This window comes from Elephas maximus, chromosome 1 (assembly GCF_024166365.1).
Source record: "Elephas maximus indicus isolate mEleMax1 chromosome 1, mEleMax1 primary haplotype, whole genome shotgun sequence".
Classification (NCBI taxonomy): domain Eukaryota; kingdom Metazoa; phylum Chordata; class Mammalia; order Proboscidea; family Elephantidae; genus Elephas; species Elephas maximus.
In genome coordinates this window covers 171,778,299-171,790,495 of record NC_064819.1, presented here as the reverse complement: position 1 = coordinate 171,790,495, position 12,197 = coordinate 171,778,299, and the positions used below count along the sequence as shown (strand labels likewise).

At 39.2% G+C, this 12,197-nt stretch overlaps 1 protein-coding gene across 1 annotated transcript in view; it reads left to right on the top strand.

Moving 5' to 3' along the window:
- Positions 1-11,990, top strand: part of ATG5 (autophagy related 5) — a 226,154-nt gene extending 214,164 nt beyond the window's left edge. Inside the window, exon 10 of the mRNA XM_049898369.1 lies at positions 11,955-11,990. Coding sequence (XP_049754326.1) covers positions 11,955-11,956 — 2 coding nt within the window. The 3' untranslated portion in view covers positions 11,957-11,990. The remainder of the gene's footprint in view (positions 1-11,954) is intronic.
- Positions 11,991-12,197: the final 207 nt, after the last annotated feature.

Sequence of the window (12,197 nt, the reverse complement as noted above, 5' to 3'; positions counted from 1 at the left end):
ATATGGAGAGAGACCATTTTCGTCAAGCCAAAAAAATGTATTGCTACAGTATTCTCACAGAACAAAAAAAATGAAAAGGACCACTCAAATGATTCTGCCTAAGGTGACCAGTTGTTGAGGTAGCTCAAAATAGAGGTGCTGGCAACTTTTGAATGTGACCGTATCTCAGTGATAAAATATAAAATAAAATTCTTCCTCATCAATCACCTTGCTTCCTGTAGTTATATTATTGAATTCCAGAATATTTTTTCATGCCAAAAGTTGATATGGATTTAAGCTATTAAAAAATGGTAATTGGTGATGATTGCACATATGTGTAAATATACTAAAAAACCATTGATCTGTACCCTTTAAGTGGGTGAATTGTATGGTATATGAATTATATGCCAAAGCTGTTTTAAAAAATAGTAAAAGGGCTGTCTACCATATCCTTTCCATGATTCCCAACTCCAGATGACTGGTAATAAGAATAATTTAAATATAGATTTTTCTAAGACAGTTTCTTGAGGAAATAAGACCAGAGTGAATCCTGGACAAGGCTGTGAATTTGATTTTCCTACCTTCCATTATTCTGTACCCTTTCTCCATTTCAGGGCCCTTCCCACCCCCAGGGTGCAGGAATGTCAGGTTACCCTCTTCTAGAAGAAAATCATCTGATAAAACCAACTCTTACCAAGGTTTTAGGAATATTAGTAATGTCCCGACCAGGAGCACTTGTATTTTACAAGTAAACTTAAGGGAGAGAGGGAGAGAATTGTTTAGCACCAAGAACGAATCATTCATGATGGCATTGACATCTTTCCAATCACACCTCATGATTGGATGACTGGCAGCTCAGCTGGAGACCAGCCCCAAATATTTCCAGTTGCTGGGAAATTAAAATAGAAGGGGCTTCATGTCAGCAGGCTAAGACATACTGTTTAAGACTGATCAAGTATTGATAGTAGTTAAAGTTGAGTGATGGATACATGGAGGTTCATTATTCTATTCTCTCTACCTTTGGGGATGTTTGGAAATTTCCATAATAGAAAGTTAGAAAGTGCTCTTTAACCAAAATGGGGGGGAGGGGTTTCTAATTATGTTAGAATACTGAATTTGTGTAAATTGGAAGCGTGATCATAAAAAATTCTGTTGATTTTGAAATATATTGCTCCATTCGGTCAGTTCATAAATGACAGGTTCATTTTGAACACAGGAACTAAAGCATTGCACAAAAATGTGACACAAATCCAGTTCCTTTCTCTCTAGTAAAATAATAGTTTTATAATCCAGGAAGTAAAGTACAATTATGCAAAAAGGGAGGGATCTTTGTACACAGTCCAGGCTCTTCAAAGACATGACCAGACTTTCCGTGAATGTAAAATAACCACCGTTCTAGACTGACTCCATTCTTGCTGATTCATGAAACCTGCACTTGCAGAAATGCAGGGTCTTCCAAAATGGTCATAGAAAGGTGCCTTAGACACTTATGAAGTTGAGGCTAATTATTGTTTCATAACCTGAGAATGTGTCACCTGATGACATAAACCTATTTTAATAGGGGACAGTGTGGCTTATCTCTGGATAACTTGCATGCAAACACACAGAGTAAAACTTGGCCATCTAGAAACGAGGGAATGAGGCATATTTGCTGTGTTGGTGTTACTGGTATCTTTTAGGCAATAAAATTTTAGCCATTATGTGTAGAGATTCTTTTACAAAGCTGTGACATTCTTCATCATGTTACAGTTGACCACGGTCTGTCCTTGTCTTGGTGACTTAGGATGTGATGATGAACACAGTCACTATACTTCTCGACATTGAGGAAACTGTGGACAGGGTTGTCATTTCCTATACTAATTGGTCTTGGATTGATGCCTTTGTAAAGCTCTCCTTCCATCTGCTCAGATAGCAGCTGCTTCTGTTCACTTTTACCCCTCACTAAAACTGACTGGGCTGGTCTCCAGCATCTTTCCTCCTGGTCCTTCCTTTTGATTTGTTGTGTCTAGTCTTCTGTGGGAAACCCTGGTGGCCTAATGGTTAAGAGTTTGGCTGCTGACCAAAAGACCGGCAATTCAAATCTAGCAGGCACCCCTTGGAAACCCTATGGGGCAGTTCATCTCTGTCCTTTAGGGTCACTATGAGTCGGAATCAACTCTACAGCAATGGGTTTGGTGTTTTTTGGTAATCTTCTGTGAACTGGAAAGCAGACCACTGGACTTTTTAGAATTGTGTATAAAGTATAAAGAGAGTCTGAATGACTCTGAATGACAACTAATGTGCAAAGTACTGGGGTTTAGTGCAAAACCTTTATGAAACCCTTTCTGGGGGATCAGAGGCCAGTGTTCTGAATGGGTAAGATCTCAGCTACATGATTTTGGCAAGTATAACGTTTCTGTGTTATATTTTGAGCTCCATGTTGCTTCCTTCATTTATCAGCACTATAGTGTTTTCCACACTAGACATCACCACAGCAGACAACTGCCAGACTCAAAGAGATCAAATTAGTGAAGGGAGTTAATATTCATGGATCTAAATTATATAAGATTAATTTTTTTTTTTAATTTAAGGTGTTAGTGTTGCTCATTTTTATTTGTTTGTTTGTTTGTTTTTAATTAGCCAGCAGACGATCAGACAGCATATAGATGACGAGAGTCAGGGCAGTGCAGTGTTAAGAAAACAGATTCTGGAGCCAGACCGCCTCCTTGGTAAAATGGGGACAAGGATATTGTTGTCGGATACTAAACAAGTTAGCGTCTGTAAAGCATTCATGAAGCATTGATTCTTATTTTTACGAAGGGAGAAGAATGAGCCAGGACTGAAGACTGGTCCTGGATCAGAACTAAATTTCCCTTCACCCCTTCCTCTTGCTTCAAGGAAAAGAAAAAAGAAGAAAAGGGGATAGTAAAAAATGAAGAAGAAGGAAAGAAGCCATCGGGGTACTTTGTAACTATTTGTGTCCATTTGTAAAATTAACCTCACCCAACATGAGCTGATAGAGGCAACCAGCCCGGCACTTTCTCTAACTGAAATACTGATGACAACTCAATAACCTGCCAACATTTGACAAATAAAAATGCAGAAAATGGAAAGGATGAGTGAGATGATATTGAAATAGACATGGGGTTAGAGCCAACAAGGGAAGCGCTTTAAAGGTGACTTACACAGCACAAGAGCCCGCTCGCTGCCCCTTCTGGAATACTTTCCTAACATATACAGGCAAGCCCTAAAGAGAAGTAAGAAATGAAAGTAATCAGGGTCAGGCCTCCTTGAGGAAGCAGTGAGCTGTAAGGACTTTTTCTTCAGTTTTATGATCTCAGGAAACACAAAGTCATCTGCAAGAAAGTGCAGTCCTGAGTTGTTAATTAAACACCAATTCAGTAAGTGAAAAGACAAAGTGAAGATGTGGCGTAATTAATTTAGTGGCACAGCCCTCCCTACCACCACCTCCACCCCCTCCCCCCATCTATTAAATGAGTCGTTTCCAAAGACAGGCTTCAAAATCCTGAGCTATGACTAGAAATGAAGAATGGAGATTAGCTTAGGTGCTGACACTTTTTTTTTGTTTCATGACCTGGGACATTGGACATAGGGTAGAACTTGAGCATTCAATGAAAGCCAAACAATAATTAAGAAAAGTCAAGAAATAAGAAGATCCCTGACTGCTAAATAGGGAGGAAAGGCCCTTTCCCTGCTGCCGAGCTTCCGGGCTATTAAAACATGACAAAACAAGATGGTTGGTGGTTTTTGTTGTAAACATTCAGCTCCAAACAAATACCTCGGTTCACTAAGTAATTGGATAAGAAGGATGATCCATTTTTGACTCATGCTGCCTCAGTGGTGGAAATCCCACTGAAAACAGCAGGAGGAATTAGATGAGACTAAATTAACTCAGGTGTCTGTGGAAATCGGTGGGAGGAGGCGGTGATTCATGGCTGGGACCAAGATAAGCTGGTTCTTGTCATCATAAACTCCAAGTGGTCCAGAGTCCATTTTCTAAAGTCATTATGTAAAAGAGGAAGTTCACTTGTAATAAATAGAAAGTAAAACGTCTCAGAGCTACCCAGGTGAGACTCTGAGTTGCCAGTGCTCATCACCCAGAAGTGATGAGGTAGTCGCTAACCCAATCCGTGGGCTCTGGTGCCCAGAGACTTAACCTGATCACAAAGACAAGGGGGACTCACATGGATAGCAAAAACAGAAAAAGTAGTGTCAAGCTGAGGTAGACATTTGGCCTTTAATACATTTTTCAAAATGAGTCACTTACTGAGATTCTGTTATTTTTTTCATTCAGAGAAAAAGGGACAAAAGTTAACAATCTGTCTTCCTGCTATACTCCTACAGTATGATTCCCAGATCCAAGATTATAGGCGATTTTATATAATCCACACTGATGAAAATTGCTATAAGATACATTTTGCAGTAGAGATATTAGATGCTAAAGCTTGTAGGCTGGATTTGCTCCAGGGTAGGGGAGCTTTGGGGGCCTTGAGGGTACTTGTGGTGACTGTTTGTTGGAAGGTCTGTGATCACTCACCTTCTCTCAAGCAAGGGGAGGGAACCACCTGGTCTCTCTACCCCGGCAGAACTGTCTGAGCAGTCCATCCTCAGGGAAGCCCCAAGCCTGGATTGTGGTGTTTGCCCTCACAGTGTTACATCAATTTTGGAGGAACAACTGCCATGCTCTTTGCATTACCCCTACTGAAAATCAAGGGGACTGTGACTATGTGGCAATTTTGTAACCAAAGTACTAGAGACCTAGGGTGCACTTCCAGCTCTGTGCCTGTCACATGAAGTGTTTGTCCATGGGCACACAGTGGGGCCTGACTCTGAGATGAGAGAGTGGGGATTATCTCCAGGGTCCTTCCTCCCGTTAAGAATCTACTAGTCTCTGAAGTGCTTTCACCAATGGTAACAAAGGTCTGATAAGTCACGATGGCACTCTAGGAATGTACCAAGAAGACTAAGAACAGAGAAGACATGACCCTCTCCCTCTGATGCAAGCCAGGGCTGCCCAGTCCACATGTGTCCAGGTAACAGAGGACACCCATGAGCATGACACTGTTATTAACAGAGTTAGCACTGGTTCTTGGGGAAGGAAGACTCTTCTGACTCTGCCAATAGCACTTCCACCTTGCTTTCCTGTGTTCCCCAAAGCCTCTCACTCAACACTCTCCCACACCCTTTTGAATAATCGTGGTGAATGGTGACCTAAAACTCAAAGTTGTGTGGTATTGGGTTCTAGAAACCCGTTCTTTCATCCTGCTCTATGTGTCAGAAGCATCGGACTGATGAATACCATTTACAGTAGCCCCCAAGAAGATAAAATAGCTAGGAATAAATCTTACCAGAGATGTAAAAGACTTATACAAAGAAAACTACAAAACACTACTGCAAGAAACCGAAAGAGACCTACATAAGTGGAAAAACATATCTTGCTCATGGATAGGAAGATTTAACATTATAAAAATGTCTATTCTACAAAAATGATCTATAGATACAATGCAATTCCAATCTAAATTCCAACAGTATTTTTTAATGAGATGGAGAAACAAATCACCAACTTCATATGGAAGGGAAAAAGGCCCCAGATAAGTAAAGTATTACTGAAAAAGAACAAAGTGAGAGGCCTCACTCTACATGGTTTTAGAATCTATTATACTACCACAGTAGTCAAAACAGCCTGGTACTGGTATAACAACAGATACATAAACCAATGGAACAGAATTGAGAATCCAGACATAAATCCATCCACATACGAGCAGTTGATATTTGACAAAGGCCCAAAGTCAGTTAAAAGGGGAAAATATAGTCTTTTTAACAAATGGTGCTGGCATAACTGGATACCACCTACAAATAAATGAAACGAGACCCATACCTCACACCATGCACAAAAACCAACTCAACATGGATCAAAGACCTAAATATAAAATCTAAAGCGATAAAGATCATGGAAGAAAAAATAGGGACAACACTAGAAACCCTAATACATGGCATAAAGACTATACAAAACATTACTAACAATGCAGAAGAGAAACTAGATAACTGGAAGCTCCTAAAAATCAAACACCTATGCTCATCCAAAGACTTCACCAAAAGAGTAAAAAGATTACCTACAGATTGGGAAAAAGTTTTTAGCTATGACATTTCTGATCAGCACCTGATCTTTAAATTCTACATGATACTGCAAAAACTCAACTATACAAGACAACCCAATTAAAAAATGGACAAAAGATTTGAACAGGCACTTCACTAAAGAAGACATTCAGGTAGCTAACAGATACATGAGGAAATGCTCACGATCATTAGCCATTAGAGAAATGCAAATCAAAACTACAATGAGATTCCATCTTACTTGGTATTAATCCAAAACGCACAAAACAATAAATGTTGGAGAGGTTGTGGAGAGACTGGAACACTTATACACTGCTGGTGGGAATGTAAAATACTATAACCGCTTTGGAAATCGATTTGGCACTTCCTTAAAAGGCTAGAAATAGAACTACCATATGATCCAACAATCCTACTCCTTGGAGTATATCCTAGAGAATTAAGAGCCTTTACGTGAACAGGTATATGCACACCCACGTTCACTGCAGCATTGTTTACAAGCACAAAGATGGAAGCAACCAAGGTGCCCATCAACAAAAAAAATGGATAAATAAATTATTCACACAGTGGAATACTATGCATCAATAAAGAACAGTGATGAGTCTGTGAAACATTTCATAACATGGAGGAATCTGGAAGGCATTATGCTCAGTGAAATTAGTCAGTTGCAAAAGGGCAAATATTGTATAAGAATAAGACCTGGAGAAATAGCTTAAACAGAGAAGAAAATACTCTTTGTTGGTTACAGGAAGCGGGGAGGGAGGGAAGGTGGGAGAGGGGTACTCACTAATTAGATAGTAGATAAGAACTATTTTAGGTGAAGGGAAAGAAAACATACAGTACAGGAGAGGTCAGCACAACTGGACTAAACCAAAAGCAAAGCAGTTTCCTGAATAAAATGAATACTTCGAAGGCCAGCGTAGCAGGGTCAGGGGTTTGGAGACCATGTTTTGTGTGATATCTGAGTCAATTGGCGTAATAAAATGTATTAAGAAAGCATTCTGCCTCCCACTTTGGACGGTGGCGTCTGGGGTCTTAAATGCTGGCAAGTGGCCATCTAAGATGCATCAATTGGTCTCAAACCACCTGGAGCAAAGGAGAATGAAGAACACCAAAGACACAAGGTAATTATAAGTCCAAGAGACAGAAAGGACCACATAAACCAGAGACTACATCAGCCTGAGACTAGTAGAAGTAGATGGTGCCCAGCTACAACTGATGACTGCCCTGACAGGGGACACAACAGAGAACCACTGAGGGAGAAGGAGAGCAGTGGGATGCAGACCCCAAATTCTCATATAAAGAACAGACTTAATGGCCTGACTGAGACTACAAGAACCCTGGTGGGCATGGGCCCCAGACCTTCTGTTAGCCCAAGGCAGGAACCATTCCCAAAGCCAACTCTTCAGACAGAGATTGGACTGGACAATGGGGTAGAAAAAGATGCTGGTGAAGAATGAGCTTCTTGGATCAAGTAGACACATGAGATTATGTCGGCATCTCCTATCTGGAGGGGAGATGAGAGGGCAGAGGGGGTCAGAAGATGGCCGAATGGACATGAAAAAAGAGTGGAGGGGAGGAGTGTGCTGCCTCATTGGGGGAGAGCAATTAGGAGTATATAGCAAGGTGTATATAAATTTTTGTATGAGAGACTGACTTGATTTGTAAACTTTCACTTAAAGCACAATAAAAATTAAAAAATAAAAAAAAAGAAGCATCAGATTGGAAGCAACTTAAAGAGGATAGGCAAGAATCCAGTAGAACAATTTCAAAATCTCTTGCAGAGAACCCACCCCATTTTTTAGACCTCTGCAAGAACAAGTACTCCATTTCCCCTCACTTAATATTTACTCGCCCTCACTGTTGAGAGTGAGCCTGAGCATTAGGGCACATTTTAAAAAATAACTTTTTTATTTAAAAAATGTGATAATATATGTGCCTGTGCAAAATTCAAAAAATACAAAAGGGTATTCAAGGTAAAGTAAGTCTGTCTCCCACTTCTGTCTCTTAGCCTTCCATCTCTTCCTAGAAGTAGCCACTTTTCCAGATTCTCTGGGAAAATATCCAGTGATATGCAATGCATAAAAAAAAGTAAGAATTTTCATAAGTATACTTTTTTCTTTTCACACATGGTAGCATAATACACACTATTACGCTGTTAAAGCTGTATCTTGGAGCTCTTCCATTTTAGTACACATAGAACTGCCTCATTCTTTTCAATAGCTGTGTAGTGTTCCATTATATGGATGATCATAATTTGTTTAATTGGTCTTCCATTAACAGACATTTAGACATTTTTCAAAATTTTGTTGTAACAAACAATGGTGCAGTGAAGATCCTTGTACAGTCAACATTGTCTTATTTGGCATTATCACCTACTGCCTTGTGCTGTTAGCTTTATTTTTGTATGTAAATATCGATTTTTTCAAATAAGTTGTAAGCACCTGGAGAACAGGAGTAGATCTCTTGCTATCCTATAACAAAAGCATAACGCAGCATTGGGCATATAGATTAACCCATATTGGTTGATTGGATTAAAGCTGTTCAATTGTGCCAGTGATACTTTAGCCATAAACAAACGGTAATTCAAAGGTGAAATGACTTGCCTAAATCACAGAGAACCAGTCAGTTGAAGGAAGCACTGATAAAATAGAAATAAAAGCAGTTATTGAGAATATGTCCCAGAAGAAGAATGCATTTCCAACATTTCCAAGCACACCTAGAAGCGATAACTCAATTGGCTAGCCCTACAAAGCAAGTAAACTATTCCTCTGGAAAAATCTGCCGTCTTGGGAGGCAGGCAGATGTCTTCAGCCATTGGAATCCCATTTAGTGTTGACTCCAGTTCACAAAACAGTGTCCCAGTGACTTGGAAAAGTTAAGCATTGCTCAAAGTGCCTGACTGGCCAGTGAGAAGACATTTCCTCACATTAGAGAAATCTAGTTCTGCCCAGAGGAAGATGAAAAAGAGAAGGAAGAGAAGTAGAAGAAGGAAAAATACACTACGACTGTATGACAGCTCTGGAATATATCAGGAAAAAGAAGGAATGAATAGATGATTTTAATTGTTCTGCATCAGCTGTCATCGGTGATCCATGAAGAGAATGTCCCTTTGTTAACAAACAAGGCGGTGTTGTTATCATGATGTTTAATGAACACTCATTATAACCTGGTAGGGTGACACGTGTGGTCTGATTGGCTGATCTCAAAACAATTGTGTTGAAATCTCATAGCTTAAAGATCATACAGCTTTGTAGTTTCACAACTTATTCCCCCTTAAACAACAAAAGTTGTTTTCCATACAAATAAGTGTTGTATTAATCTTTATGAAAATTTTCCAGGATTTCCAAGACCCCTACCTAGAGTGACTCAAGTGTAGACATCAATTCTTTGGAGATAGTAAGTTCCCTCTTCCCTCAAATAGGAAAGAGTATGGGATTGCTTATTTTCTCTACTCTTTCTTTCTTTTCTCTTTAGTGACCTGAAGGATCAGCACTGTGTCTAGGAAGAATATCCCAATTCACCCTTATTATGTATATCTTGGCACCCTCAGCCAGTAAAACTTTTCCATCAGGTTTATAGGTTGGAAAACAATAAGCAAACCACACAACACCGTGGAATAGGAAGAGTGAATACCACACAGCACTGAAATGCAAGAATAATTTGAGAAGCATAATTATCCAAGGTTGCAGTTTGATGAGGGGATAGAGGTTGACACTCCTAAGCTTGAGTAAAGTGTCCTGGAATCTGAGTAGCTATAAATGTTCCACATTTTCAAGTTCCTGCCTCACCCCAAAATACTGGCAGCTACCGCATAACAAGGCCCACCTGGGCACCTGCTTCCTGGACCCACAGGGCAGAGCACCATATGCTGAGTCATCAATACCTCCCAAAGCTCTGAGCCAAGGGCAGCAAGGCAGCCCCACCCTATTTTCCTTTGCTACCCTGACCAAAACACAGTCCTGGGCAGAGTGGCTGGAAGGGAGTGCCACCCCCTGAGGTTTCAACAAGACCTTTTAATGTTAATACAACTTTATTAAAATTAGCACCAAGCATTTATATTCATTGATTCGTAGAAATGGACTTAGAGGCCGTCTGGATTAACTGCTACATTTTACAGATATGGAAACAGGCCTTGAAAAGTTGCATATATTGCTAAAGTCACCCAGCTAGTCAAGCCAGAAATAAACCCAGGTCTCTTGAGCATCTGTCCCCCAACTGTCACACCCCCGGTATAGTGTTCTTTCCATTTCGAGACTCCAACATCCCCTTCCCTCCCCTGCATTATTGCTATTGTTCTTGGAGTGCATGCTTTTAAAATAAAATAATGACTTGACATGATCATATGCATCTTTATGAGATACTTGGGTAAAAAAAAAAAAAAAAGGTTGAAGGTAACACCTAGGACATCTCAGCTTAGACTATTTGGCATAAAGTTAAAAAAAAAAATTAGAGCTTCATTTGTTTATGGTCTTACCTAGGAATGAATTCATGTTTCTGAAGATATACAGAGACATGATATTGAATTCTTATTTCAAGGAACCAAACCAACACCATACTCCTAAAAGTTGACCAATTGGGAATAACTTAAATTTCCAATTGGAATTTGAGGGCATAGCAAGATTTAACAATGCTTTTTGCTGATATTCTGTTCTAGCATTACCCCATGGGAGCTAGTAGAAATATAACAAGTGGAACATGGAATTTTTCCATTAGACATCAAAATCCAAATATAGTTAGAATGTATACTGTTCTTAAGTGTTCTTTTTGAGCCAAAGGTGAATTACATGTGTGGGCTACTCTAAATGCCTGTAAAACTAAATGCTACAAAAGGCAAGGTAGATATTAGCATTTCTAATTCAATTTGATCCCTCTTGGCAGATAATAGAAATAACTTATTTGAAAGAGGCCAGTAACAATCAAATCGTACACAGCTTTCTTCCCCCTCAGGCAAGTAACTCTTTGAGAGCAGGTCCCTGGGTCTTATTCATACTTGACCCTCACCCCCAGGTTGCCGCAATATTTGAAGTGTAATAGGTAGGCAATAAAAGTTCCTTGAAAGAATTGCTGGATTTTTCTTTCATTATTAGCATGAAAAAAAACCCCACAACTTTAGACAAAAAAATAAAACGATCTTGGGATTATACATTGGATCAATCTATCTGATAAAAGGATTAAAAAATTAGAGTAGGGAGGATCATTTAAGAATTTTTCCTTGAGGGAAATGGGTCAAAAGAATACACAAATATGCAAATTACAGTTAGTGAATCCTCAAAAATTCTATAGCTAGAACACAGTAAAGTACAGGTTCCAGAATATGTTTAAAACTACATCTATTTTTCAAGATCTGTGTGTTTTGTGGACTAAGTTTGCTGTGCCGAGGTGGAGAGAGCAGCGGCCATGGTATAGGAAGGTCAAGGCCCTAGATACAGTTACTAGTTGTGTGACATTAAACACGTTATTTAAGAATAGTTGCTATTTGTGGAGTACTTATGACATTCACTGGGCTAAGGTTTTTTTTTCCCTGCATTATTTTGTTTATTTAACCTCTCTGGCCTTCTGCTTCCTTGTATGTAAAATGGACATAGTAAAAACCTACCTCAAAGGGTGTTTGTGAGGGTAAAATGAGATAATTACTGAGACGGAGCCTAGAGTATAAAACAAATGAGAGGCATTATTTTCATAATTATTAATGTATTGCTGCAGCACCAAAATCAGGATTTAAGGTTCATTTTTACTTTCTGTTTCTTCTATTGGCATAATGCCATTTCAAATGAATACTATAGATTAAAAATAGACATGACTCATGAATCATATGTTCTTTGGAACCTTAATCTCTTGCTCTCTTCATTTATCTCATGAAGGAAATGAACCAAAGAAGGATAAAGTCAAGACAAGAGTGCGAGAAGACGAAGAGTTACAGTGTGAAGTGCTGTTAATTTCTAGAAAGCTTCTCATCTGCAAACACATGGTCAAATTGCTCAGTGTTTTAAAGGGTCTGTAAGACCATTAAAGTGTGATTTGTAATCTATTCCTGCATTTTATTTCTCTCACATTTCTATTCTCTTAGGAGTCTCAATGTAAGAAGTACATCATAAAAACCTGGA